General features: G+C 42.6%; 2 protein-coding genes across 2 annotated transcripts; one reads left to right on the top strand and one right to left on the bottom strand.

Annotated features, from left to right (window-relative positions):
- The first annotated feature begins 1,792 nt into the window (after positions 1 to 1,792).
- Positions 1,793 to 7,036, top strand: LOC308326759 (interferon-induced protein 44-like). The gene is made up of 7 exons (XM_080779777.1): positions 1,793 to 2,290; positions 2,370 to 2,418; positions 2,942 to 3,137; positions 3,581 to 3,733; positions 4,439 to 4,610; positions 5,176 to 5,276; positions 5,873 to 7,036. The coding sequence occupies exons 1-7, from the start codon at positions 1,819 to 1,821 to the stop codon at positions 6,065 to 6,067; spliced, it is 1,338 nt and encodes a 445-aa protein (XP_080635903.1). The 5' UTR covers positions 1,793 to 1,818; the 3' UTR covers positions 6,068 to 7,036.
- A 2,600-nt stretch (positions 7,037 to 9,636) lies between these two features.
- Positions 9,637 to 12,002, bottom strand: LOC308326760 (interferon-induced protein 44-like). The gene is made up of 5 exons (XM_080779778.1): positions 11,608 to 12,002; positions 11,065 to 11,217; positions 10,696 to 10,867; positions 10,198 to 10,298; positions 9,637 to 10,102 (listed from the first exon to the last, which is right to left on the bottom strand). Exons 1-5 carry the CDS (start codon positions 11,641 to 11,643, stop codon positions 9,920 to 9,922), a joined length of 645 nt encoding a protein of 214 aa, XP_080635904.1. The 5' UTR covers positions 11,644 to 12,002; the 3' UTR covers positions 9,637 to 9,919.
- Between the last annotated feature and the right edge of the window lie 1,876 nt (positions 12,003 to 13,878).

The raw sequence follows: 13,878 nt of genomic DNA, 5'->3' as shown, positions 1-13,878 counted from the left end.
GACGGTGTAGTATATAGTACTATAATATTTGACGAAGATTGTTAATTGTTTTCTCATTAAGTTTCGTTTTTTTAGAATGAACTGTAAACGAAACTTGAAAATGGGAGCGGTGGGGAGGTTTCTTAAGGTGCTGTGCCCCATAATAGGCCTAATCATAATGCAATATAAGTCATGTTCTTATCTGTGTATATAGGCCTATATAAAACTTACAATATGTCGGTATGTCCAAATGTAATGACCAGATTGATCAAAGATGTGCAATGAGATTGAGAAGAGCTGAAACAAAAATAGCCAAACATTCTGAAAAGAAGCAGTTTAATCATCTTGCTCAATAACAATATCTACTTTGCTTTTTGTATGTAGAATGAAGGTTGCTTTAGGCTAATTGAAACTTTTGCTGATATGTTACAAAAACTAAATTGATGTGGACACATTTAATTGACAGGCAGTCGGATTTAATTAATGGCAGTACAAACATCTGGATGTTTTAATTGATGGTTTATATAGCATATCACTTTGGAGTAAAAGGGATTATTATTATTATTATTTTATTATTATTATATAACTAAAAAAAACATCGCATGGATGCACCTGGGACGTATCCTCAGTGATGTATCCTGAGGTCAACGGGGTTTCGGGTCTCTCAACATCATACCCCTCACTCAGGCGACCCAGCCGGGAGTGATCAAGTCCCGACTTACGTTCCAGTAGCTACCCTCAATCAGTCCCACTAGGGAAAAACCAGGGGCACACAATCCGTTGGAACTATGAAGTATGTTTCGTACCAACAACTTAGGAGAGAGATTGACGACGATGCACGCAGAATGAAAGTTCTCAAGTCCATTTTATTGTCGAGACTAGAATACACAGCATTCACAGCCATGGAGCAAAAGCTCCATGCATGTTCCCAGCCAGCCTCACGGCTTGACTGGGCCTAACTCACAGATAGACATTAACAGTAGGCTCTTTATACAGCTCAAGACAAAGACATGAAATACAACAGCTGTAAAGGTGGACTCAGGTTCCCCACCCCCCTGAAGTCTGAAGTGGTCCATGCATGTCCAAATAAGGTAGTGGTCAACAGGAAGACAGTACTAGGTACATGTCCTGACAACAGCTGCTTATCAGCAAACAAACAACCCCCAACCATTTGTTTATGGGTCACTAGTTAGTGGCCACTGGCTATTCTAAGATTCCTATAGCCTGCTACGTCATGACATGCTCAACTGAGAGACAACCTAGAACAGTTATTTAAGCTATATTTAATGTGAATTGTATTCCATATATACATCAACTACTCCAGAACTACTCTGCCAGGGCTGGGAGGTACACTTCTGGCACATTGTTGTAACACAAAGTACCTTTGTGCTGCCTTTGGAATGGCAGATTGGTAAATGTTTAATAATTCTGTCATTTAATTAAGTTACTTAAAAGGTGAAGTGTATTGTAACAGGTTTTTACTGCCCTCCAGTGGTGGAAGTTGAAAGTGAAACGAAACTCAGTAGGGCCAGCATTCTCGCATTTCCCAGTAAAACGAAACACAGTTTCGTCAGCATTTCACCAGGGAACAGTGAGCTGTGCGCATGGTCTTTCTGACTGGCATATTGGCTTTCAAGAAGCTACACCTGTCAATGTTGCTGAGTAGCACCTTAACAGCAATAAAAGCTGGCTTTTTAACAAACGACAACAAACTAATTTGCTCATTACTTTGACTCCTGATATCATAAAGTTGTTGATAAAATAAGTGTTATTTAACTGCATTGGCTATCTGTTTGTGTTCAATCAGAGAATCCAAACCTACTGGACCATTCTCCCACCATGGATCCCAGGCTGACCAAGGCCCAGCAGAGTGCGCTGTGCTCCCAGCTAGGAAACGTGACCCTGAATCTCCTCTACAAGGCTTCAGTCCATGGTTACACTGCAGCAGCATTCCACCAGAGATGTGACAACCAGGGGCCCACTCTGTCCGTGGGCTACAATAACTCTGGCCACGTCTTTGGGGGATACACCAGTGTATCTTTTAATCAAAGTGGTCAATGGGGGAACGATGCCAAGGCTTTTCTTTTCACCTTTAACGGGGGAAATGTTAAGAAATATCAAGTCACTAATCCTACTTGTGCTGTGTACATGCACAGCAGATATGGTCCTTATTTTGGAGATCTTGTTCTTGCTAACAATAACACAGCTGTAATAATTTCCAAACCTGGATATTATTACAATCCTTTCACCGCCGCAGAAATGCATGGCAACGACCTGCAGCTGGTTGAATGTGAAGTTTACCAAGTCGAAGGTGAGTTCAATACAAACATGTAAAGAAATGATGTTTCTGTGTTTTGGTTACTGTCTAACTGTCTGGTTGTTCTAAACAGAATGTAAAGCCCTGGAGAAGCCTTGGAGGAACATAGACTGGACTTCTGAGTAAGTCACTCTGGATTAGTCTCTGTTGATATAAATGGAACCATACCATATAGGCCTACTGTAATACTGTAGTTTATTCATATAATACTTTACTGGGTATGAAGTGCCATGTTTTCATTTCATAGATAGTCGTACCATTAGCCTATGATGACGCCACATATTTCCAACTTTTTTGATTGTTCATATACATGACGCCAAAGTAGAAAGAAAAGGTCTTGACAGCATTGCAAGAACAACACCACATTTTGTTAAGTGTGTGTGTGTGTGTGTGTGTGTGTGTGTGTGTGTGTGTGTGTGTGTGTGTGTGTGTGTGTGTGTGTGTGTGTGTGTGTGTGTGTGTGTGTGTGTGTGTGTGTGTGTGTGTGTGTGTGTGTGTGTGTGTGTGTGTGTGTGTGTGTGTGTGTGTGTGTGTGCGCAACCACATTAAAAATAGCAGCCGAGGCCCCCAACAGTTAAGAAATCAGCACACATTGCATCTGAAACATGATTAAATGTTTAACCTGTTGAACACTGGTCTCCACAGGAATAGGAGAAAGCTGCTGGTCCAAATACAGACCTACAAGCCCATCATCAGTTCTGTGTCCCAGATCAGAGTTCTGCTCATTGGACCAGTGGGAGCAGGGAAGTCCAGCTTTTTCAACTCCATCAAGTCCATCTTCAAAGGACACGTCACCAACCAGGCCATGGCTGGCAGCTCTGGCACCAGCCTCACCACCCAGGTGACCCTCTGCCCACTGTTACGTAACTCTGACCCACAACCGTAGTTGTGGGTTTGGTTGACGAGGGCACAGATGAATGCCAGGCAATAAAATGTGTTCATCCCATATTCACACAGATAAGATAGGAAAATAGCATGTCTGCCAAGGACTTAATTAACTTCTTTTTTATTAGCGTTACTGAGAAGTCGTGAACAGAACAGCCCAAGCATATGAACTGGTAGTCCCACTGGGATTTCCCATCAATGTCGTGATGGCGTTGGTTGATGCAGTCAACGGTGAAGGTCACTGTTTTCCTTTTGTGTTTTCTGTTTTGGTTCCTCAGCTTTCAATTCTTCTAAATGTCATGTTTGATATGTTGAGTTCCTTTAGTAGTGAGTAAAGTATGTGGAGGCTGGTTGGTCAACTGCTTAACGTGATAACTTTGACCATTGTACATCCCACAGTTTCGCACCTACCACGTTAAAGCTGGAAAGGAGGGCAAACCTCTGCCAATCATCTTGTGTGACACCATGGGATTGGAGGAGACCACGGGGGCGGGGCTTAATGTGGACGACATAAGCAGCATTTTGAGAGGTCACATTACAGACAGATATCAGGTGAATCTTCTCACATTTCCAAGTTTTAGCTAAATACTAATTGCGGTTATTACTTTACTTTGTTGAAGAGGATCATCTTATTTCAGTCATCATTCACTAAAGGTGTATAGGGAAACGGAAATGATGGACATTTTATTTTGACGTTTTAGCCTGAAACGTACGTTGGCTCTGAAGTTTCTGAACCAATCAGAGCGTCACATCCCTCCAGGCTATGTACATGATTTGTTGCACTCCCTCTGGTTTTGTCTGTGTGGACTTCGTTTACATTAAGGAAGTATTTAGACAGGTACATATCTTGGTGGTGTATCAAATCTTGTGGACCAGACCCATTGCAAGATGCTGTACTCTGTCGTCGACCCTAAGCCATCCCAGCCTGTCAAAGTGGGCAGGGGTGAGGTGGGTTCGGAGGAAGAATCAGGAAGCATGGGAATTAATTTTGGGCTTTTATCGATGTGTATGTCTACACGTCATCACGCAGCACATTTTTGTTTTCAGGAAGTGATTAAAAATATATGTTTATGGACTTTTGATATAAAAACACAGAAATGAGAATTTGCCCATTTTTTTTGGCATCCATTGTTAGGTATATGCCCATAATGATTTTAATTTAAATAGGGCATTAGAGAGATAGCTGCAGTAAATCAACATCATTCAGTCAGTCATGAGTGAAATTAATGTGTTTTCTTTCCCCTATACTCTTCACAGTTCAACGCTGCAGTTCCGTTGCAACCAGAGGCCCAGGCCTACAAGAAGAGTCCAGGTCTTCAGGACAGGATCCACTGCGTGGCCTACATCATCGACGCCAACAAGATCTCCATCATGCCCTCCAAGCTGGAGGACAAACTGACCGCCGTTCGAAGCAAGGTCAACCTAGCCGGTCAGTTGGTCAAACGCAGCATCACTGTAAGGCCCACATTATGCAGCACTGCACGCCCTGAAAATAGCCAAAATAAGCTTATTATGCGTTTCAACCGCAACACATTGTGAGCTTGTAGATCGGCTATTTTAGGCACTCCATATATGTAGTATAATTCAGGCTTATCAATGTAAAGATCTCCCCCAGTGAAGCTTCCTTCCAAAATAAATGGTAAGGCGTTGTGACTTGAAGAAATTAGTCTCAATGCCATGTGTTGTGTGCTTGTAGATCGGCTATTTTCAGCAAGAGATACTGGTGTACAATGAAGTATAAACCAGTGGTGGAGGGACATCATAAGCACATGCTGTCACACATACAGTAGTGAAGGAACAACAGAACATCATCACATCACATCAATTACATTGTATCACATACTGCAGTGTACATCACATCATGTCAATGTTCTATCACATACTGTACTAATATAGTCCTTGGTTTACAAAACAAAAGTATCACAATTGCACAGCCTGGGGTCTGGGTATGTTTTACAGCTGTTGAACATGTTTGTTGTGGTGCTGTTCTCCAGGGATCCCTCAGTTGGTCCTGTTGACTAAAGTGGACGAAGCCTGTTCCGCTGTGGCAGATGACCTGACCAATGTTTATCACAGCCTCTACATCAGGACCAAGGTGAGTTCTACCAAAGACAAACGATAGGAAACCAACACTACCTCACTGAGCTTGAGTGTTATGTGTCCCCCAAAATAATGTAGGGACACTCTGTTTGGGAACCATTGAGTTAAAGGAGAATTCCATACTAAAAGGCTTTCTTACCTGTCTTTGTAGTCGTTACGTCCCCACCAAAGAGGTCCAGGTGCTATTTTGTGCAAAAGCTCCTTATTGGCTATTTCCCCTACCATAAGCCCTCAGTGAATTGCATTGAATTGAATGGGGCTATGGGGTGTTGTGCTAATTCGCTTATTTCCATCGCTCATAAACACATTTTTTGTATATATCGTCTCTTCATAATGTAAATAATATCCCAAGCGGCACACTTTACTACTTATTTCGATGGAAATAAGCAAATTAGCACAACACCCCATTCAATTCAATGCAATTCACTGAGGGCTTATGGTAGGGGAAATAGCCAATAAGGAGCTTTTGCACAAAATAGCACCTGGACCTCTTTGGTGGGGACGTAACGACTACAAAGAAAGGTAAGAAAGCCTTGTAGCATGGAATTCTCCTTTAAGCTAACGTCCATCTGTTGCGCTGTGTTGCTGCAGCTCCAGGAGGCCAGCCAGCGTCTGGGCCTTCCTCTGTCCTGTGTGGTTCCTGTGAAGAACTACAGCCAGGAGATAGAGGTGGACCAGAGCTGTGACATCCTGCTCCTCAGCGCCGTCAACCAGATGCTGCGCTTAGCTGATGACTACTTTGATGAAGTCGACGACAAATTCAGCGATCTTGAAGATTCAGATTAAAAGAACCCGTTCACAGTCAAAAAGAGTCTGAATACATTTGGACTCTCTGTCGAAATATCTATCTATCTAATAGCTATTATTCATCCCCCCCAATTCTAATACGATACATGCATTTATAGAAATAATTAAACTCTGGACATTATAGAAATGGATATAATTACTGCTAGAACGCAGCTCAAAGGAACCAACCTTTCTGCACTAAGCACCAAATTTTTTTATTTTATTGATGCAGCAATGGTCACAAATCGTTTGACCTTCAATGCCACGTTTTACAAAGTGAAAAGTTATTTAGACTTTAACTATTAAACTCGTATAAATTGCTTTTATAGTTGAGATTATCCAGTGCCTTCTCTTTATTATTTTCTAATGATCCCTTGGTTTCGATCTTATTCTAATCATAGATTGAATGTTCCTTTTCTTACCAATATAGTGGTTTTGGTACGTTGGTACTATTCCTTGGTATAAAGGCACTGGGTTTGGGTTATATGGTCATTGTCTGGGAGCTCTGACTCGTGCTCTATCATTCTGATAGATCAGTCCTCGTGATGCATACTTCACTTCTTTCCTCTATTTTCACAGTTCCTGTGGAAAAAAAAGAAAGACATCTGGCCTGTTTTCCATTGGATAAAGCTGAAGAGGTGGACGCAGTCCCCTCCAATGATAGGGACTTTAAGCAACGACTGTTTCAGGACGGCGATGCCATGCGGAAGTACGGCAGCTCTGACGCCGTCGCAGTCAAAATCGTTAAGCAAACCGCCTCCGGCGACATTGGTTGCCATGGTGACGCGTCCATGCAGCGTGTGTCAAACATAAACACATTATTATTTTTAAAACACCCCGTCGCGCGTCAGCTAACTTGCCGATATTGCTAGTTAATTCTTACATGCGCTGGACATGATCAGCAGTGGAAAGAGGAAGGTGCTGGAGAAATCTGTGTTATTCTAAAAAAACGTTTTAATAAACATGGTTTAATATGACATATGGTATTAGTGTTATTTCTTCATCCTATTATAATTATTATCTTTATTATTGTTCATCATTATCACTTCAATTCCCCCGTTTGGACGGAGCTCTGATTGTTCTCGGCCTGTTTTCTTAAATTAGCCCGTCACATCCTATATAACAACGAAAAGAAGAAAAGGAAAATGCACCGCGTTATTTTCAAGATGGCCGTATCCGCGAAGCGGCCTATGCCAACTGTTTTAAAGTATTGTACAGTAACAACGCACCCCTGCTTTAATTAGTGGCAGCCGAGAGAGAGAGAGAGAGATTTCACAACGTTGACACAAGTTTACATTTAAAAAAGCAAAGCACGTTTCTTACTGGCATACTGGCTTTCAAGGCCTTTCAACATTGCCGAGTTGGGACATATTTAACACTTTAACAATAGAGCACCGAAGTCTGACGTCACTTTCAGTAGAGGGCGTCAGTCCCCAGGTTCATGTATTTTTTTAGTTGCATTGAAATAGCCATAGGTGGATTTTTAGATCGCTTCATATAGGAACTGCGTTTGAAAAATAAACCGATCATCCTGCCTTTCTGTCAGGGGAGTGGCTGTGTGTCGTTAATGATGTTCATTCATATTTGATACAGCCAGTTTCTGGAGAAAATGGAATTAATGTGGCCGCAAAAGCCTTGAAACTACATATGAAGGCAATGTCGCTGCTAATATACGTCACGCCCAGCAGTCAACACATTGCGTTCCTGAGGTTCCTCGTTGACATAAGCTCAGCTGGTGGTGACTCAACTCGTACTATCCACGAAACATTAAATATCAATAAAATACGTAATTAACATTCAGTTTATGTTGTGGGACAGGCATATATGCAGCCACCCGCCTACCCGGAAATGTAGTCTCTGGGTTATTTGACTCGTTTCTAACGCTTATTTTGTTACTCTTTGGGTATATTTGTACATTTCCACCTTCAGTCGATACCTTCATATCCATATGTGTGTAAAGGCCGGGATGATCGGTTTATTTTTCAAACGCAGTTCTTATATGAAGCAAAATAAAATCCACCTATGGCGATTTCAATGCAACTAAAAAAACACATGAACCTGGGGACTGACGCCCTCTATACAGACAGTGACGTCAGGACTTTGGTGCTCTATAAAAGCTAGCTTTTAAACTATAATTTAATTTGGCTCATTACTTTGACTGTAGTGCCATCTGCTGATATCAAAAGGTAATAGCTTCCCATGACAGCTTCAGTCATCTCACTGACAACTGACAGCTGTCACATCAGCTGTATGTGCCAAAGTCACCACCACCACCGTGGTGAGAAATCCACCTCACCTGGACTCTTTCAGTTTGCAAATCCTACCAACCGGTCCACCAACATTCAAGGTTAAATAACATGTTGCCAAAAACGAAGTAGGCTACGGTAATTTCCAATGATTTGGAATTTGTTTTGCTGTGCTCAGAGATAACAAGAATAACCACAGTGTGTATAATAAGTGTCCACAGATAATAAACATAACTTGAATAGGTCTACAAAATCGGGTCCACATTACAATATCCCATATTGCTATTCCCTTAAGTGACAGATTTAAGTTCATGTGCTGCCTTAAGTAGTTTACAATTTGAATTTACTGTATACATATTGGTGATGCATTTAGGATGCAGATTCCTCCAGGTAGCCTAAAACCTATTGTGGAAGTGAGTGTCTTAATATGCTACTGCAGAGTCTTATACCCGAAGGAGACCACTGAATAGAGGGTTGGCTGGATGGGAGAGTCCTTTAGAAGGAGACTACTGAATAGAGGGTTGGCTGGATGGGAGAGTCCTTTAGGAAGGAGACCACTGAATAGAGGGTTGGCTGGATGGGAGAGTCCTTTAGGAAGGAGACCACTGAATAGAGGGTTGGCTGGATGGGAGAGTCCTTTAGAAGGAGACCACTGAATAGAGGGTTGGCTGGATGGGAGAGTCCTTTAGGAAGGAGACCACTGAATAGAGGGTTGGCTGGATGGGAGAGTCCTTTAGAAGGAGACCACTGAATAGAGGGTTGGCTGGATGGGAGAGTCCTTTAGGAAGGAGACCACTGAATAGAGGGTTGGCTGGATGGGAGAGTGCTTTAGAAGGAGACCACTGAATAGAGGGTTGGCTGGATGGGAGAGTCCTTGTTTAGAAGGAGACCACTGAATAGAGGGTTGGCTGGATGGGAGAGTCCTTTAGAAGGACACCACTGAATAGAGGGTTGGCTGGATGGGAGAGTCCTTTAAAATGTTGAAACATTTCTGCTTGTGTCTTTGGTATAATGTGACGATGCAATCTCCTCTGCCCTCCATTTAGGTTCTGACGGCGTTGCAAACTCAGATCAACCATGGAATAATGTTGTGTGGTTTGTCTCATACATGCTTCTTAATTCAACTCAATGCAGAACAAACTTCTCATTCAGAACAAGCATGAGATCCTGTTTAACAGTAGCCAAGAAAGCTTTGGTACATTTTTATGAAGGAAAAAAAAAAGAAATCAAAACCAAAACCAAAAAAGCATACCGGTATACATACAACTATGTACATGGTAAGCATAGATTAAAATGTTCACTATGTTCATGATGTTAACTTTTCACTTTGTAAAACATGGCATTGAAGGTCAAGCGATTTGTGACCATTGCTGCATCAACTATAATAATAAAACAATAATATTGGTGCTTAGTGCAGAAAGGTTGGTTCCTTTGAGCTGCGTTCTAACAGTAATTATCCATTTCTATAATGTCCAGAGTTTAATCATTTCTATAAATGCCTGTATCGTATTAGAATTGGGAGGGATGAATAATATATTAGATAGATAGATATTTCGACAGAGAGTCCAAATGTATTCAGACTCTTTTTGACTGTGAACGGGTTCTTTTAATCATCATTGGATCTGTTGATGTATTGTTCAAAGTAGTCATCAGCTGAGCGCAGCATCTGGTTGACGGCACTGAGGAGCAGGATGTCACTGTTCTGGTCCACCTCTAGGTGATGGCTGTAGTTCTTCACAGGAACCACACAGTTCAGAGGAAGGCCCAGACGCTGGCCGGCCTCCTGGAGCTGCAGCAACACAGCACAACAGATGAACGGACACACACACTCAAGCTCAGTGAGGTAGTGTTGGTTTCCTATCGTTTGTCTTTGGTAGAACTCACCTTGGTCCTGATGTAGAGGCTGCGATAAACATTGGTCACGTCATCTGCCACAGCGGAACAGGCTTCATCCACTTTAGTCAACAGGACCAACTGAGGGATCCCTGGAGAACAGCACCACAAGAAACATGTTCAACAGCTGTAAAACGGTATGTGATAAAATGTAATTGACATGATGTATAAATGTTGTTCTGTTGATCCTTGACTGACTTCCCTACACCACTCACGCCATGGTTTCTTGCTGAAAACAGCCGATCTACAAGCACACAACACGTGGCATTGAGACTTTCTTCGAGCCACAGCGCCTTACAGTTAAACTTTACTATTAATTTTGGAAGCAAGCTTCACTGGGAGAGATCTTGACATTGATATGCCTGAATTATACTACATATGGAGTGCCTACAATAGCCGATCTACAAGCTCACAATGTGTTTCTATTTTCGGGGCGTGCAGTGCTGCATAATGTGGGCCTTACAGTGATGCTGCGTTTGACCAACTGACCGGCTAGGTTGACCTTGCTTCGAACGGCGGTCAGTTTGTCCTCCAGCTTGGAGGGCATGATGGAGATCTTGTTGGCGTCGATGGCGTAGACCACGCAGTGGATCCTGTTCTCCAGACCTGGACTCTTCTTGTAGTCCGGGTCCTCTGGTTGTAACGCAACTGCAGCGTTGAACTGTGAAGAGTATAGGGGAAACAAAACCACATTAATTTCACTCATGAGTATGACTGACTGAATAATGTTGATTTAATGCAACACAAGTCAATGATGATTGAAATAAGATGATCCTCTTCAACAAAGCAAGAACCACAATTAGTATTTTACTAAAACTCTATAAAAGGGTTTTCAGTTAGAAATGTGAGAAGATTCACCTGATATCTGTCTTTAATGTGACCTCTCAAAATGCTGCTTATGTCATCCACATGAAGCCCCTCCCCCGTGGTCTCCTCCAATCCCATGGTGTCACACACGATGATTGGCAGAGGTTTGCCCTCCTTTCCAACATTAACTTGGTAGGTGCGATACTGTGGGATGTACAATGGTCAAAGTTATCAGCTGTTTTTCACTCCAAAAAGCACACAAGCTTCAAAAGCAAAACACAATTGACCCTGCCAGGCAGATGACCAACCAGCCTCCACATACTTCACTACTAAAGGAACTCAACATATCTCAACATATATATAAACAGGACATTTAGAGGAATTCACTGAGGAACCAAAACACAAAGGAAAACAGTGACCTTCACCGTTGACTGCATCAACAAACTTCCTCCCTCCCCACACTGATCCCAGTGGGACTACCATTTAAGTTGTATTGCCTGGCATTCATCTGTGCCCTCTTTGTCAACCAAGAACATTAGTTCACACTTGTTATGGTTGTGGGTCAGAGTTACGTAACAGTGGGCAGAGGGTCACCTGGGTGGTGAGGCTGACGCCAGAGCTGCCAGTCATGGCCTGGTTGGTGACACGTCCTTTGAAGACGGACTTGATGGAGTTGACAAGGCTGGACTTCCCTGCTGCAATTGGTCCAATGAGCAGAACCCTGACCTGGGACAGAGAACCGACTCCGGTGGGCTCGTAGTTCTGTATTTCGTTCAGCAGCCATTCCCTATTCCTGTGGAGACCAGAGTCCAACAGATTCAACTTTTCAGCATGTTTCAGATACAGTATAATGTATGAATAGTACAGTATGTGTAGTACTGTATAAACAAAGTCTGGTTAAACGTGTAGCGATCGGCTATCGCACACACTCGCACCCACTCGCACCTATTCATGTCTGCCCAGTACACTCACAGAGTAACAACTATTCATGTCTGCCTAGTACACTCACAGAGTAACAACTATTCATGTCTGCCTAGTACACTCACAGAGTAACAACTATTCATGTCTGCCCAGTACACTCACAGAGTAACAACTATTCATGTCTGCCCAGTACACTCACAGAGTAACAACTATTCATGTCTGCCTAGTACACTCACAGAGTAACAACTATTCATGTCCGCCCAGTACACTCACAGAGTAACAACTATTCATGTCTGCCCAGTACACTCACAGAGTAACAACTATTCATGTCTGCCCAGTACACTCACAGAGTAACAACTATTCATGTCTGCCCAGTACACTCACAGAGTAACAACTATTCATGTCTGCCCAGTACACTCACAGAGTAACAACTATTCATGTCTGCCCAGTACACTCACAGAGTAACAACTATTCATGTCTGCCTAGTACACTCACAGAGTAACAACTATTCATGTCTGCCTAGTACACTCACAGAGTAACAACTATTCATGTCTGCCCAGTACACTCACAGAGTAACAACTATTCATGTCTGCCCAGTACACTCACAGAGTAACAACTATTCATGTCTGCCCAGTACACTCACAGAGTAACAACTATTCATGTCTGCCTAGTACACTCACAGAGTAACGTCAGCTCAGCGACAGGCCCCCGACACTCGGTACGACTGTTAACATTTTGTCGTTCTACTTTGAGAACTACAGTAGGTGGAGAAATTCTGTAAATGTCTGGTTTCAATAGATCTTTCATCATTCTTTCAGTTTACACAAATGTAACCATAAACAAACACAATAGAAACATTTCTGTTGTGGAAGTGATTAACCCATTTTGGGCGGGAACCCCTTTTAGTGTTCTAAGCATTTTGTTATACTTTAGCTATTGAAAAATAGCAGATCTATGATCTATTTTTGAAAAATTGTGAAAATGTAGTGCAAAGCTTTGAATATATATTCTTTCAGAGCGAACATTTTATCTCAAATCTTTGATGCTGGGGGGGGGGGGGGGGGGGTCCCTGGAACTACATATTTTACATAATTGTTTTTACATTTCTAGAAGAGTAACGCTTTTGGGCATTCAAGTTTTCCACCTGACAGCTACAATAGTTCAGTATTGTGTTGTGTGGTATATGCCTGGTATACCTGTAAATAAACTAATCCAGATCCATACTTACTCAGGAGTCCAGTCCACGTGCCTCCATGGCTTCTCAAGGAGTTTACTGGAGCCTGGCTTCTCAAGGAGTTTACTGGAGCCTGGCTTCTCAAGGAGTTCACTTTCTGCTGAAACATCTAGAAACATCTCCACGGTCAGACTCAGAGCAACATTAAAGACAGTACAAACAACTGAAACATCTTGTAGGCTGCCATGCATCGTTGCCATGCATTTCTGAAGCATTGAAATTGTAATAATCTTGACTAGGACTGTTGTACACTACAGCTCGGCCATTAACACAAAAACCTAAATTGTCTCCAAAATAAGGACCATGGCTGCCGTGCATTAACGCAGCATAAGCGGGATTGGTGACCTGATATTTGGGAACATTTGCCCTGTTAAAGGTGAAAAGAAAAGCCATGGCATCGTTCCCCCATTGACCACTTTGATTAAAAGATATACTGGTGTATCCCCCAAAGACGTGGCCAGAGTCATTGTAGCCCACAGACAGAGTGGGCCCCTGGTCGTCACATCTCTGGTGGAACGCTTCTGCACTGTAACCATGGACTGAAGCCTGGTAGAGGAGCTTCATGGTCACGTTTCCTATAGCTAGGAGCACAGCTCCATCTGCTGGGCAACGGCGTCAACTTCGGGAGTGCTTGAGGGCTTGAGCACCCACTGACACAATAGCAAGCCAAATAGCACCCACTGACTGACATACCAGCTCAGTGGCCTTGT

This window comes from Protomyctophum bolini, assembly GCF_963924005.1.
Source record: "Protomyctophum bolini genome assembly, chromosome: 13".
Taxonomy (NCBI): Eukaryota; Metazoa; Chordata; class Actinopteri; order Myctophiformes; family Myctophidae; genus Protomyctophum; species Protomyctophum bolini.
This window is presented reverse-complemented; position numbering and strand designations above follow the sequence as displayed.